This window comes from Patella vulgata, chromosome 9 (assembly GCF_932274485.2).
Source record: "Patella vulgata chromosome 9, xgPatVulg1.2, whole genome shotgun sequence".
NCBI lineage: Eukaryota > Metazoa > Mollusca > Gastropoda > Patellidae > Patella > Patella vulgata.
Window position 1 is genome coordinate 11928751 of NC_065887.2, and position 13474 is coordinate 11942224.

The 13474-nt window shown below is 36.1% G+C and overlaps 1 protein-coding gene across 2 annotated transcripts in view; it reads left to right on the forward strand.

Annotated features, from left to right (window-relative positions):
* The window catches only part of LOC126832379 (uncharacterized protein KIAA2012 homolog), a 53924-nt gene that overhangs the window by 16138 nt on the left and 24312 nt on the right, over positions 1 to 13474 (forward strand). For both annotated transcript variants that reach the window (XM_050563130.2, XM_050563131.2), the window contains exons 7-13: positions 2023 to 2116; positions 3714 to 3839; positions 4274 to 4360; positions 5210 to 5344; positions 6922 to 7068; positions 8335 to 8499; positions 9602 to 9700. In XM_050563130.2, the coding sequence (XP_050419087.1) occupies positions 2023 to 2116; positions 3714 to 3839; positions 4274 to 4360; positions 5210 to 5344; positions 6922 to 7068; positions 8335 to 8499; positions 9602 to 9700 (853 nt within the window). The remainder of the gene's footprint in view (positions 1 to 2022; positions 2117 to 3713; positions 3840 to 4273; positions 4361 to 5209; positions 5345 to 6921; positions 7069 to 8334; positions 8500 to 9601; positions 9701 to 13474) is intronic.

Consider the following 13474-nt stretch of genomic DNA (forward strand, 5'->3'; position numbering starts at 1 on the left):
ATGGAATTTGAAAGTTTGAAAAGTTCTTAATATTTTGATTTGGGGACTGTTATATATTTTTTGGATTATGGAATTTGAGAAGTATTCCTAAACTTTAGGACACAATCTTTTGGATTGTGAAATTTGAAATGTTTTCAATATTTTGATGTGAGAACTGTTATATTTTTTGGATTATGAAATTTGAGAAGTATTCCTTAACTTCAGGACATTATCTTTTATTTTTATCTTTGTGCAGCAGTTGAAATTAGTTCAGTATTGCTTATTTTGATTTCATGAAAACAGTTTTTTTTAATATCTTTGATTTTGTTAATATTAAACTGTCTTCATGAAAATTATTCAGTTTGGACTACACAATTCTCTGTGAATTTACTCTGCATTGGCCGTGTATAAGTGAAAGGATAGAATTCAAAATTTTAACAGTTGTGTGTCAGTGCCTTCATGGAAATGCTCATTTGTATTTAAAGGAACTTGTTAATCCCTACCAGTCAATACGACCTCTGCGATCTCAATCTCAACATTATATTACAGTATCAAAGTGGAAACTGAAAAAATTTGGTTTTAAATCATTTGAAGTTTCAGCGGCTTTGAACTGGAATGCCTTCCCGTTAGCTTTAAAATCTGCTCCAACATTTTCAATATTTAAATCTAAATCGAGGACATTCCTGTTTTCTAAATATTAAAAACAAACTCTAAAGTAACTTAGAATTGACTTTGTGTGCGCTTTGAGCAGACTAAATTGTTTGGAGTTTAGCGCTATATAAAAATCCTATTATTATTATTATTATTTTGTGTGAAATTATCTAATGATTAACTACTGTGATATCATTTAAAATGGTTACCACGGCTACCTGTATTCTTCCTCCAATTCAACTGGTTAAAAGTTGTGTAAAATTTTCTCCACGACAACATGGTATCAGAAGCAGACGCCTGAATCGTCGTAAATGTCGAAGTCTGGGTAGCGGATTATTCTCACATTATTTATTGGACAGTTTGATACTGACAGATATTGTGGTACATAATATTTTAATTCATTTAATGCGGAGTTCCCACTATCACGATTCGTGCTACGATTGAAATCATGTTTTAATTGTGGTGATCATATCAAGTTTTCTTGTATATTGAGGTCGGTCGTAGTAATCGTGTTGATCGTATTGAAACGTGTCGGAATGTATCTACACTTACCAGATCGTGGACTTAATAGGGTCAATTCTATTGTAGCGCATTGCATGACAGTGGGAACATAGCATTAGGGCATGGTCACACCTCTTTGATTTTATGTTCTTCGGGAACACACGTTAAATTTTTCTTCTTCTTTGTCACTCTCTCTATTCAAAAACTTTTAGTTCCAAATTTTTGAACTTGACATCTGTGGCTATTTATGTATCAAGACCCCAGATAACATGAAATTAAATTGGTTTGGCTAAGATAACAATATAAACTAGTGATTCTCAACCAGTGTGCCGCATAATTTTGAAAGGCACACTAAGAAAAATCGAAAAACCACATGATCTCAATTAAGTATTCGCTGATAAATTCATGGATGTGTTTTTCTTCATTTAGTTTAAGACATTCATTTAGTTTAAGACTAGTCTCTGTCTTTGGTTGTATGCTGTCTGACTTGCCATGTTTTTATTTTGCAAGATTCAAATATTTTTCATATATATTTAGCCAGGTGTGCCACTATTTTTTTTATGTGTTCCAAGGTGTTCCGTTGGCAAAGAAAGGTTGAGAACCACTGATATAAACGATAAGGAAACTAATCATATCACCAGGAGAAGAACCTCAGTTCTTTGACACTGACAAGTGAAGTTTTGCCGACTCGTTCCTTATGGCCATGATACTACTTAAAACGTGTTTGTTGTACGCCTACTTGTAGAATTGTGATAGGCTTAAAATTCTGTGTCACTTGATCACAGTTACATCAAACTTTCCAGGCAGACAATGAATAAAATTTCAACTGTCTGTTATGGATGATTGAAAATATCAGTGGTTTTGTCTATAAAATATGTGGTTTTTTTTCAGTCCTTACTAGAAACAGAAAAAGAATATCGTGAATTTGATAAACTGACTCAAAATACAAATCAAAATTTAACCAGTCCTCATGAAATTCAGTCATGTAAGTACAACAGTGTTTTATTGTCACAAATCATTATAAATTAATGACACTAGAATACCACAAACAATACGACCATACTATGAACCAGCAGCCAACCATTATGGTCTGTGACGTTATTGCGGCGCGCACGCTGTATCATAAGGCCTGTCATTGAGTCAACTGGCGTGGTTTCGAATCCTCAGTTGTACGTGACAAGGAGTAGGGTTGTCTGTCCAACCTCGTGGGTTTTCTCCGGGTCCTCCGGTTTCCTCCCACTACTAAAGACCCCTATGCGTAAGCGAATTATTGAAATAAATTTAAACCATATGTTAGTCCCAAAATGACCTAGTTTGTGTCGAGTGGACGTTAAACCCAATTTCTCTCTCTCTCGCTCTCTCTCACGTGTTTCATCCAGATTTTCCGGCGTGGTTTCCCCTTGTCAGTGATGCAGGACGGAGGGCCTGACAAGGACAGCTGTCTAGTCATTCGGATGAGACGGAAAACCAAGGTCCCGTGTACACATTGGCGTGCACGTAAAAGATCCCTTGACAATTGGAATTCATAATATAAGAGTAGGCCGTAGTGCTGCTGTCCGGGCAAAATTTCCCTCATAGCACACTGCATGGCGTATGCCCGTCTTCATTAGCCCAGTTCAGAGCAAAACAGTAGGACGTTAAACCCCATTTCGTTTCATTTCATTTCTCTCACGTGTTTGGGTGTGTGTGTGGGTGTGTGTGTGTGTGTTTTGGATGGCAGAATGGTTAGCACGGGTGCACTGTATCATAAAGTCTGTCATTGAGTCAACTGGCGTGGGTTCGAATCCCCAGTTGTACGTGACAAGGAGTAGGGTCGCCTGTCCAACCTCGTGGGTTTTCTCTGGGCCCTCCGGTTTCCTCCCACTGCTAAAGACCGCATCTCTCTCTCTCTCTCTCTCTCTCTCTCACGTTATTGCTGCGGTCATTTTAGAATATCAAAAATAGATATATGAATACCTTTCTGTATTATTAGGATCATTTACTTGTTTGTGTGGGTGCAACCACTGTAACCCAGGTATCATTTAATCTTGTGTATCTAGCACTTACTTCTTTCACATTCATTTAATATCCAATCCTTGTTTAAAAATTTGTAAAAATTATTTAAAATCACCAAAAATCATCTAAGTTGTACTTGTGTCCAGTTTAAAGATGACTGATTAATTTTTATAATGAATGTTCAGTTTACAAGTATTTAATTTCCTGACCACTGTTTAAAAATTAATCATTATACATCAATAATCAATTGGGTTGTTTATTTTCTAACAATGATAGAGAAATTAAACAATTGTAAATTGGACACTCATTATCAAAAATTGAATGGTCAGCTTTAAACTGGACATAAGTCCAAATTAGATGATTTTAAACATTTTTTACAGATTTTTAAACAAGGATTTGATTTTGAATGAATGTGAAAGAAATTAGTGCTAGATACACAAGATTACATGGTACCAGGGATTACAATGAACACCTGTGTACATGGCCGGGTGGTTTGGGGCGGTCTAAGTAATAAAGGTGTAATCTTTCTGTGGTCAAGTTCTCGGTTGAATAGAATCTCCTGAACAATATTTGTGTATATTTTACAGCCTGGCCACAAGATGGTAGCTCATCAAAAGTTCAACTGCCTGCTTTAGATCGACAACATTTGAGTACAATTGAAGATGTAAGTCGTGAAGGTACTGGTATGAGAGTTCTTCCCCCTATTGGTCATGGTAAGTAGAAATTAAATCACTGAAAAATAAAATGTCATTTGAGATTTATTCGCATAATGTTCCCCTTATAATCCAGACAAGCCATAAGGCACCTGTCACAGACTTTATCAGACACAAATTATCACTGAGCCACTGCAGCTCCGCCTTAGCATAGAAATGAATATGAAATGAAATGGAATTTAATGCCCTAATTCTGAGCACAGACTGGGCTAATGAAGATGGGCATATGCTATACAGTGTGTTGTAAGTTTGGGACTTTGGTTTTTTGTCCTGCACCATTGAAAACTGGAAACCATGCTGGAAAATTCCGAGGAACTGTCTCTGCCAACGTGGAGAGCAAACTCAAGACTTCAAGGTTAGCAAGCCAGTGTCTTACTTACTGCAGCCACCCCTTACTATAGAAAATTTAAACATTGTATATTATATAATTACAGGTGATAGAGTACCGTTATTAAATGTGGCACCACCAACACCAAAAGATGGTGCCAGAGATCAAGTAACTCAGACTTCTCCAGATGAAGGTAAGACAACAAAAATTAGAAAACTATCACCAGGCCTTGAAGAGTGAAGTCATTGCCGTAGTGCTTGATATGGTCTACTTCACCAAGATGTCTGATAATAATGCCACATCAGTTTTGTTCTTCAGGACCTGATATGAAAGTTTTGCCTCCGAGTTCATGAGAATTTTGTTTGCTCTTCTTAAAAATATTGATGTACTGAGCAGTCAAAAACAATGCCATTAGGGCAAATTTTCCCTCATAGTAAACTGCATGGCATATGTCCATCTTCAATAGCCTTGGGGGGAGAAGGGGAGCAAATGTTCTAACACATTCACTTTAAATCATAACAGTTGTCATTGAGTCAAGTGGCATGGTTTTAATTCCCAGCTTGTACTTGGCAAGGAGTAGGGTCACCTATCCAATCTCCTGGGGTTTTCAGGTCTTCTGGTTTCCTCCCTCTGATAGAGACCTCTTCTCGCAAGTGCTTTATTGAAATAAAATTGAAACATATGTTAGTATCAGTGTCGAGTGGGCATTAAGCTCTCTCTCTCTCTCTCTCTCTCTCTCTCTCTCAATAGTCTGGTTTGTTTGCTTCTGAAATACAAACCATGATTTAAGATAGTTGCTCTATTCATGTCTAGTCATTCAGATAGGACAAAAAAAACCCTAAGGTCCTGTGTACATGTTGGCATGCACGTAAAAGAACCCTTGACAGTTGGAATTCGAAATAAGCGTATACTGTAGCACCACTCTTTGGGCAAAATATCCAGCAGGACCTACGCTCGTCCTTATTAACCCAGTCAGTCCAGAACAGTAGCACATTAATCCCCATATTTATTATTCATTTATTCCTTTGTTCTTATTTTATAGATGATGAAGAATGGGGATTAGCAACGACAGAAGAAGCCATTTTAAGAAAAGCGAGGAAAGAATCTGAACAAAAAAGACATTTACTACAACAAGAAACGGAAGGGATTAAAGATTCATCTTCCAGTATAGTAGACGGTCAGTTGTTAGAAATATATACCATAGACTTATCTTCCAGTTGATCATTGGCTTAACTGTTGTCTTAATACTTCAAAACATGAAGACGGCTTGCTTAAACTGAATGTAAAAAAACCGCAGTGGTGATCATTCAGAATATTTACGTGACACAGTCGATCACAATAATTTCATTATACATTTATGTTAATAGTCGATCACAATAATTTCATGATGCATTTATGTCATAGTCGATCACAATAATTTCATGCATTTATGTTATAGTAAATGACAATAATTACATGAATTTATGTTTATAGTTGATCACAATAATTTCAAGATGGATTTATATTACAGTTGGTCACAATAATTTCGTAAATTTATGTTATAGTCGATCACAATAATTTCATGGATTTATTTAACTCTCCCAACGGCGACTTTTGTCGACACCTATAACGTTACCATTAAGTACCCACAGCGACTTTTGTCGACAAAACGAGTTAGCTGAATGCAACATTTCTAGCGTAATGAGAGTTACTTCCCTTATGAACAGACGACTTTTTTCGTTTGTTTACATGAGATTTTGAAAGTTAAAAATCTTACTGTTTCGTCTTGAAAAATATTAATAAAACGGTGATATGCCTAGGCCTATATGACAATGTTCTCCTAACGACGGATTATCATCCTTATTGGATGACATTGATTCAGATTTTATCGGTGGTGTAGATTTTTATAGTTTTGCGTTAGAACGTGATAACAAATTACTTAAATAAGCTTAAATTAAAAGAGATTCATGATGAATGATTTTTAGTTCACAACAGCCGAACAAAAAAATAGAACTAACCATTATATACATGAATTTTGCATGAAATGTCTAAATTAATTTTGGTATAAAATTCATAATTTATGAAAGTAACATTAAATTTAGGGCCTAGCTATCTACAGTTGTTTTGTTTAACACTATTGACCATTATGATGTGGGTTTTTATGACGTTATGACGTCAAACCTCTGGGTTATTTAAGAGTTAATATAGTTGATCACAATGATTTCATGATGCATTTATGTCATAGTTGATGACAATTATTTCATTATACATTTATGTTATAGTAGATGAAAATAATGCAATTATTTTATAATTGATCACAATGATTTCAGAAAGCATTTATGTTTCCACAAAACCGATTTCAATAGTTTTATCCAGCAGTTTCCTAGCTTTTCAACATATTGAACCTTGCTACCTGTAGCATGTGGGATATGGAACCTCATGACTGACTGTTACATATAGGATGTTGGATCTTCATGCCTGTAGTGTGGAATCATGCCTGTAGTGTGGAATATGGGAACTCCTTGTCTGTAGTATGGAATATGGGAACTCCCTGCCTGTAGCATGGAATATGGGAACTCCCTGCCTGTAGCATGGAATATAGGAACTCTCTGTCTGTAGTATGGAATATAGGAACTTCCTGTCTGTAGTATAGAATATATATTTGAGGATATTAATTCATTTAAACTTTTTGTTGTTTTCAATTATAATAATGTGATCACCAATTCCATATTTAATTTCTGGTAACAAAGTATATCCAATATATTTTATTTTCAGGCCCATTCCAAGCTGCAAAATTCCAGTTTGCTAGCGATACTGAAAGTCTATCATCATCACGCAATATTCCTATACCGCGTCCTTTACAGAAACGCCAATGGGCAGGATCAACTCACAGTCTGAAAAGTCATTCATCTAAACGTGGACGTAAGTGGATTTTGTCTTAATTTGATATTTAGGTGAGGTTTGGTGGCCGAATGGTTTATGACAAATCGAACCATGTTAGTCTCGAAATGACCTCGTTTGTGTTGAATGGACCTCTCTTTCTCTCTCTCTCTCTCTCTCTCTCTCTCTCTCTCTGTAGCCATTTTCCTCAGGTTTTGTAGTCTCATGCCTGTTATAAGAAAGTTACTATCTGAGCCATCTACTTTGTAAATTGGAGATTTTTACTTTCTCCAAAACTGAGCAATAAACAATTACGAAACCCTTATCACTAAACTTGCTGTCATCTTCGATTGCTTAAAATTAATTCACAGAACAATTTTCTGAAAAATAAAAGTTATCTCTTGTAAGGTGCATAATGTTTTTCATAAATTCATCTGGGGGATGGTCGAATGGTTAGCGTGTGCGCATTGTACACCCACGAGGTTGGATAGGTGACCCAACTCCGTGTCACATACAACCGGGGAATCGAAACCATGCCAGTTGACTCAATGGCAGACCTTATGATACAGTACGCACGTGCTAACCATTCGGCCATCCCCCCCCCCTTCATCAACTTAGAAGAACTAAAGAATATAATATGCAGTATACTACAAGATATACGCCTTTATAGGCTTTTATCATTTGGTATATGTCAATATTGACTGCTCCAGTTCCTTGAAGAAAATTCGAGAAATGTGATATATTAACAACAGTAAGCCTACACCCCTGAACAGTTTCTTAGACAGATCTGAGATCTATGTGAATAGCTTTCACCATTTACTAGTTTGTATAGGTGCCTCATGTACAGCTGTGCACGTGATAAGGCGGTTTGGGTCTAAAGAGCCCTAGTTTGGGTCAGGGGCATGGTGATCCATGATTTTGCATGTGAAAAAAGAACATGTCCTGGGCCCCCAAAAAATAATATTTCTATGTGTGTGCGTGGAGGGGTGGGGTGGCAGTTCCTCCCAGTGCCACAAGGTAATATTGAGGGGTGTGGAACATGCTAAAGTTGATTTGTAGCATATCTGACCCACGGTATATGTTTGACACTGGTTAAACATTATGATTATGATTATAATATTGAAAACCACATTGAAGCTGGATGATTTTTTTACATTTGCGAGGGTTGCAAAAACTCAAGGGGGCGCAAAAACTCAAAACCATGAGCTTTGCGGCTCTCTCATATAGCCCCTGGTTGGGGTGATCCAAGTACTAAAGGGTTGATTGAAATAAAAAATGTATATTTAAATGAATACATTTTCTTTACAGCTGGTAGTGTGACAGGAGATGGGTCTATGAGGGGAAGTTTAATCTGTGCTCCTGGTGGTGAAGTTATTCGTATTGGTGGTTCTGTAGCACATTCTGGTAGTCAAGGTGATGTAGCCAATCTAGGAGAAGTAACTCCAAGAGGAGTTCCAGTAGAATCAAAATCAGGTAAAAACTTTTCAAATGTTAGGTATAGACAAGTCAGCGGATTGCATGTTTTCGTGACCATCATCAATATTTATTGGTAGAATTTTCTTATCATTACTGATGAACTAAAATAATAAAATGATTTTCTTGATGAACTAAAAATAAAAAATGATTTTCTTGATGAACTAAAACAATAAAAATCATTTTCTTAAAACAATAAAAATCATTTTTTTGATGAACTAAAACAATAAAAATCATTTTTATGATGAACTGAAACAATAAAAATGATTTTCTCCTCCGCCACCCCTTTAAAAAAGTCCCCCCCTCCTTAAAAAATGTCGACAGCACCCCTGAGAACTCTTCCCACCCCTCTGGTTGCTCTGAGCTAGTTACGGCCCTGCTAGCTTAGTTTCTGTTCTCAAGCGAAGATAATTGTAGACAGCCTAAGTTTAATATGGCACTGCCAATCTGTATATGGGTGGACCTGTTTCTTTTATTGCATCTTAAACCATTCCTCTGATTACACCCACAATAAATGGGAACTGGATTTGAAAAATCATAAAGTTTTTTCTCTGCCACGTTGGCTCAGTGAGTAAGATGCTGGCTTACTAGCCAGGGGGTCTAGGGTTTGCTCCCGGTGTTGGCCGAGAAATTCCTCAGAATTTTCCGTTGTGGTTCCCCCTTGTTAGTAGTGCAGGACGAAGAGTCTGTCCAGGAACAGTCTAGTTGTTTCGATGGTGCAAAAACAAAGTCCCGTGTATACATTGAAATGCATGGAAAAGAACCCTTTTGAAATAAGAGTAGGCCGTGGTGTTGCTTCCCAGGCAAGATTTTCCTCATAGCACACTGCATGGTATATCCCCATCTATATTGGTGATGATGACCATGAAGATGATTTATTTATTTATTTATTTATTTATATATTTATTTATTTATTTATTTGTAAAAATGTAAGATATAATACCTTTGAAATTTGTATATAAGCTACGGCTTGTTTTCAGATCCACAATATCAGTATTGTAAATAATCATGATATATCGTTTAAACAATATTAACCCAGTCAGTGTAGAACAGTAGAATATTAAACCCCATTTCAATTCATTTCTTGTATTTTTACCCACAGTTTACCATATAACTGATGATTCTGATACAGAAGAACCCGAAGCCTGGAGATCATCAAAATCAGATAAAAAATCAGCCGGTCTCTATGGTTACGGTAAAAGTAAGTATATATATTCCTGGATACTGTAGTGACTATTACTTATTTTAATAATGAGGCAGAGAAATAAAATTTGCATTGAATGAATTTCTACATGTAAATTCCTTATTGTCACTTCTTTCTTGAATTTCTTTTTTATTTTGTTAGTTTCAAATTGATGTAGTTTTAGTACTAGTGTTTTCAGGTGAGCTTCTCTTTTGGACCCCGGGATGTTGGGTGGCCGAATGGTTGAGCATGTGCGATTTAGATCATAAGGTCTGTCATTGAATCAAATGGTGTGGGTTTGATTCTCTACTTGTATGTGGATTTTCTCATGTTCATCTGGTTTCCTGTCACTGCTAAAAACCACTAGCCCCAATGAATTATTGAAATAAAATTGAACCATATGATAGTCCCAAAATGACATAGTTTTCTTGAGTGGACGTTAAACCACATTTCTTTCTCTACCTCGCTTTTAGTCCCATCTGAATACCTGAAAACATTTTCCATCTAAACCAGACATATTACTAGTAACAAAGGCAAATGCAGTTTGAACAAACTTAAAGAATGGCTTTGTCTAATCACTGTAACTGATTGTGAAATATGACTGTAGGTAGAAATATATCAGGAGGAGATCTAGATGCTAGCATGTCTTTAAGAAGTTTTAGTTTCTCACGCAAAGGTCAAGATGAGGATGATTTTAATTTTTCGACAACAGGAAGCCTTATTAATCTATCTCTTTTAAGACTGGATGGAGGTAAACTTGAACGTGCTGTGTGGATTTTTTAATCTGTCATTGTTTCCATTAAAGGAGAACTTAATTTTATTGTCCATGGCCTTAGAAGAAAGCAGGGAACGATTATCGTGTTTGTCTGTGTTCCTGGGCTAAATCTATTTGTTAAGGCCAGCCCAATTTTTGTCAAGTTGATTGAGCTATAAATAAGGTTAGGTTCATGATTTTTGGCGAGATTGTAGGTTAGGGATAGGGTAAACATTGGGGCTAGGTCCAGGGTTAGGGTTGCGATTAGCGCTAGCCCTACTTACATCTCGTGATCTATGACAAAAAATTGAGTTGGCCTTATCATTTAGCACTAACCGTCTTCCTGTCCATCACACATATTAAAACAATAATTCTGCTTCTAATGGAGCTAGAATACTTAGTGTATACTAGTTTCACTACATCAAAATGTTGACAACGTTCAAGCATGGGCACGATTGATGGTTATCTGCCCCCCCCCCCCTCTAAAAAAATCATTGGTAGAAGTTCTCCTTTAAAACAATGTGTCATTTGTGGACTTGATTTAATCCAATCATTTTTACTGGTTTTTATGAAATTTAACCCAATCATTTTTACTCTTTTTCATGAAATTTAACCCAATCATTTTTACTGGTTTCATGAAATTTAATCCAATCATTTTTTCTGGTTTGTTCTAATCTTCAGATAAATACTGTTCTTTAATTTTTAATGTAAAGAAAGATTAATTTCTATTACATTTTGTTGCCATTACAACTTTATTCTGTGACCTTGTTGCAAATAAAAGTACCAATCAAGAGATATTTAAGACTGTCTTTTTGGTAATTTGATATAATCAATTTCATTAGATTTTGACTGGTGTGATTGGTTTGGGTATATTTTAGCTGGGATTAATTTGGGTATAATTTATTAGCTGGGATTAATTTGGGTATATTTTAGCTGGGATTAATTTGGGTATATTTTAGCTGGGATTAATTTGGGTATATTTTAGCTGGGATTAATTTGAGTATGTTTTAGCTGGGATTAATTTGAGTATATTTTAGCCTGAAAAGTTTAATTGAGGATCAGCAGCTTTAAACCATCAAAATTCATTTGTCAAGTTCTCTTTAAAAAAAAAAAAAAAATGGGGGGGGGGGGAGATACTCAGCAATCTGCATATTTTTGCAAACATGTAACCATTTGGAATTCAATATAAAAGCAGGCTGTAGCACCGCTGTCCGAGCAGAATTTCCCCTGATACTACACTGCATGGTGGATACCTGTCGTCATTAGCCCAGTTGGTGCAGAAAAGTAGGATGTTAAACCCCATTTTATTTCATTTAACCCTTGTATATGTACATGTTTCCTACTATAATTAAATAATGATAAATGTAATGTTTTGGGTATATATAATTGTTGAGATAGGGTTGATTTTATTTTTCATCTAGCGACAATTTAATCAAAACCAAAACATACCAACTTCTACTTCGTCTGTTACATCATGTATAACAATTTGCTAATATGTTACTAAATCTCTGTTTATGCGCCCACATTTTAATGCCGTCTCTCAATACATCTGTCTGTCTGTCATTTCGTCTGTCCAACCTCTTAGGTTTTCTCCGGGACCTCTGGTTTCTTCCTACTGCTAAAGACCCCTATGCACAACCAAATTATTGAAATAAGATTGAACTGTATTTTAGGCCCGAAAGGACATAGTTTGTGTAGAGTTGAGGTTAAACTCGCTCTCTTTCTCTCTCCGCTTGTCATCCACTTCTCTTATTTTACCACAGTGGAGACTGCAGTTATCCATATTGTCTTGAAATTGGGTTGTCTTTATTATTGCAACTTTTCAATAATCACATTTAGAGTTATTCACCTTTGTTATTAATTTATAGTTTGCCATTATTAACCTGTCTTGTGAAATTTATGTTAGTTGTCTTTCCAATGTAAAAGAAAACCAGTCTTTGATCGATTTTTGGTAAGAACATCCAAAGTCATTTCCCGGTTACGAAATTTTGTTAGCACCATAAAAGTTCAATTCTGTTCAATTATGAGCTGCTTTGGTTGTAACTGCTTCAGTGACTTATCTGCTGGTGGGTGTATCGTATGCTTCATAGTCTGGTATGTATCACTTCTGTTTATTTAACACTTAAATTTGAAAGTGCTATTTCTTTTATATTTGAATTAATTACATTTTAGCATGCATTTTACATTCTTGCTGTCATTAGGTAGGAAGTCATCCAGCTCTGTTGAGGACACAATTAAAGGTTCCAATGACAGAGAAGATGAAAGCGATGAAAACCACTGGGAAAAAATCACCGAATATCCTGAGCTAGAAGGTGTGGATACAAATCGTAGTCAACTTGTAACAGAGGATAGTATGACGCCAAGTCCTAAAAAAGCAGCTTGTAAAACCCCAGAATCTGGACTTGGTGCATCTGCAAATGCACAACCAATCATTGAAGAACCAGAAAAACTTTCACCGACTCCTGAACCTAAGCAGAATTCACCTGCTAATAAAGAATGCATCAAATCTGCTAAAAGCGAACGCATCCAAGAAAATCCTTTTGATAATTCTGGTTCCTTTTCTGACAGTGTTTTTGTCAGTGACAAATCAAATGGCAGTACATTACAGGCTGATTTGAAAACAATTAAATCATCCCCAACCAAGCCAATCGAACAACAACCTGTTGCTAAAATTACCAAAGAAACAGTGCCCCAGAAAGTTGTAGTCATTGAAACATCTTTCAGTGAAGCCCAGTCTTCTTGTGGTTGCGACTCAAATCAAAATGGTTCCTGGTCTCAGAGAGAGAAAAAGTATACAAAAAAGAAGAAAAAGCAAGACTCAAATCGACAAGAAAAGAATAAAAAATTGGCCCCAGAAGTGAATGTGGTGGAAAAAAATCCTTCACAATCGCTGGGACTTCCATTGTTGGATATAAGACACCTATCGAACCAAGATGTGTTGACGGAAAATGCACGTTTATCACCACTACCATGCAGTACAGGACGTTTATCAGCAAGGAGAATTGTGTCTGCTAAAAAACCAGTTGAATCTTTAGGTC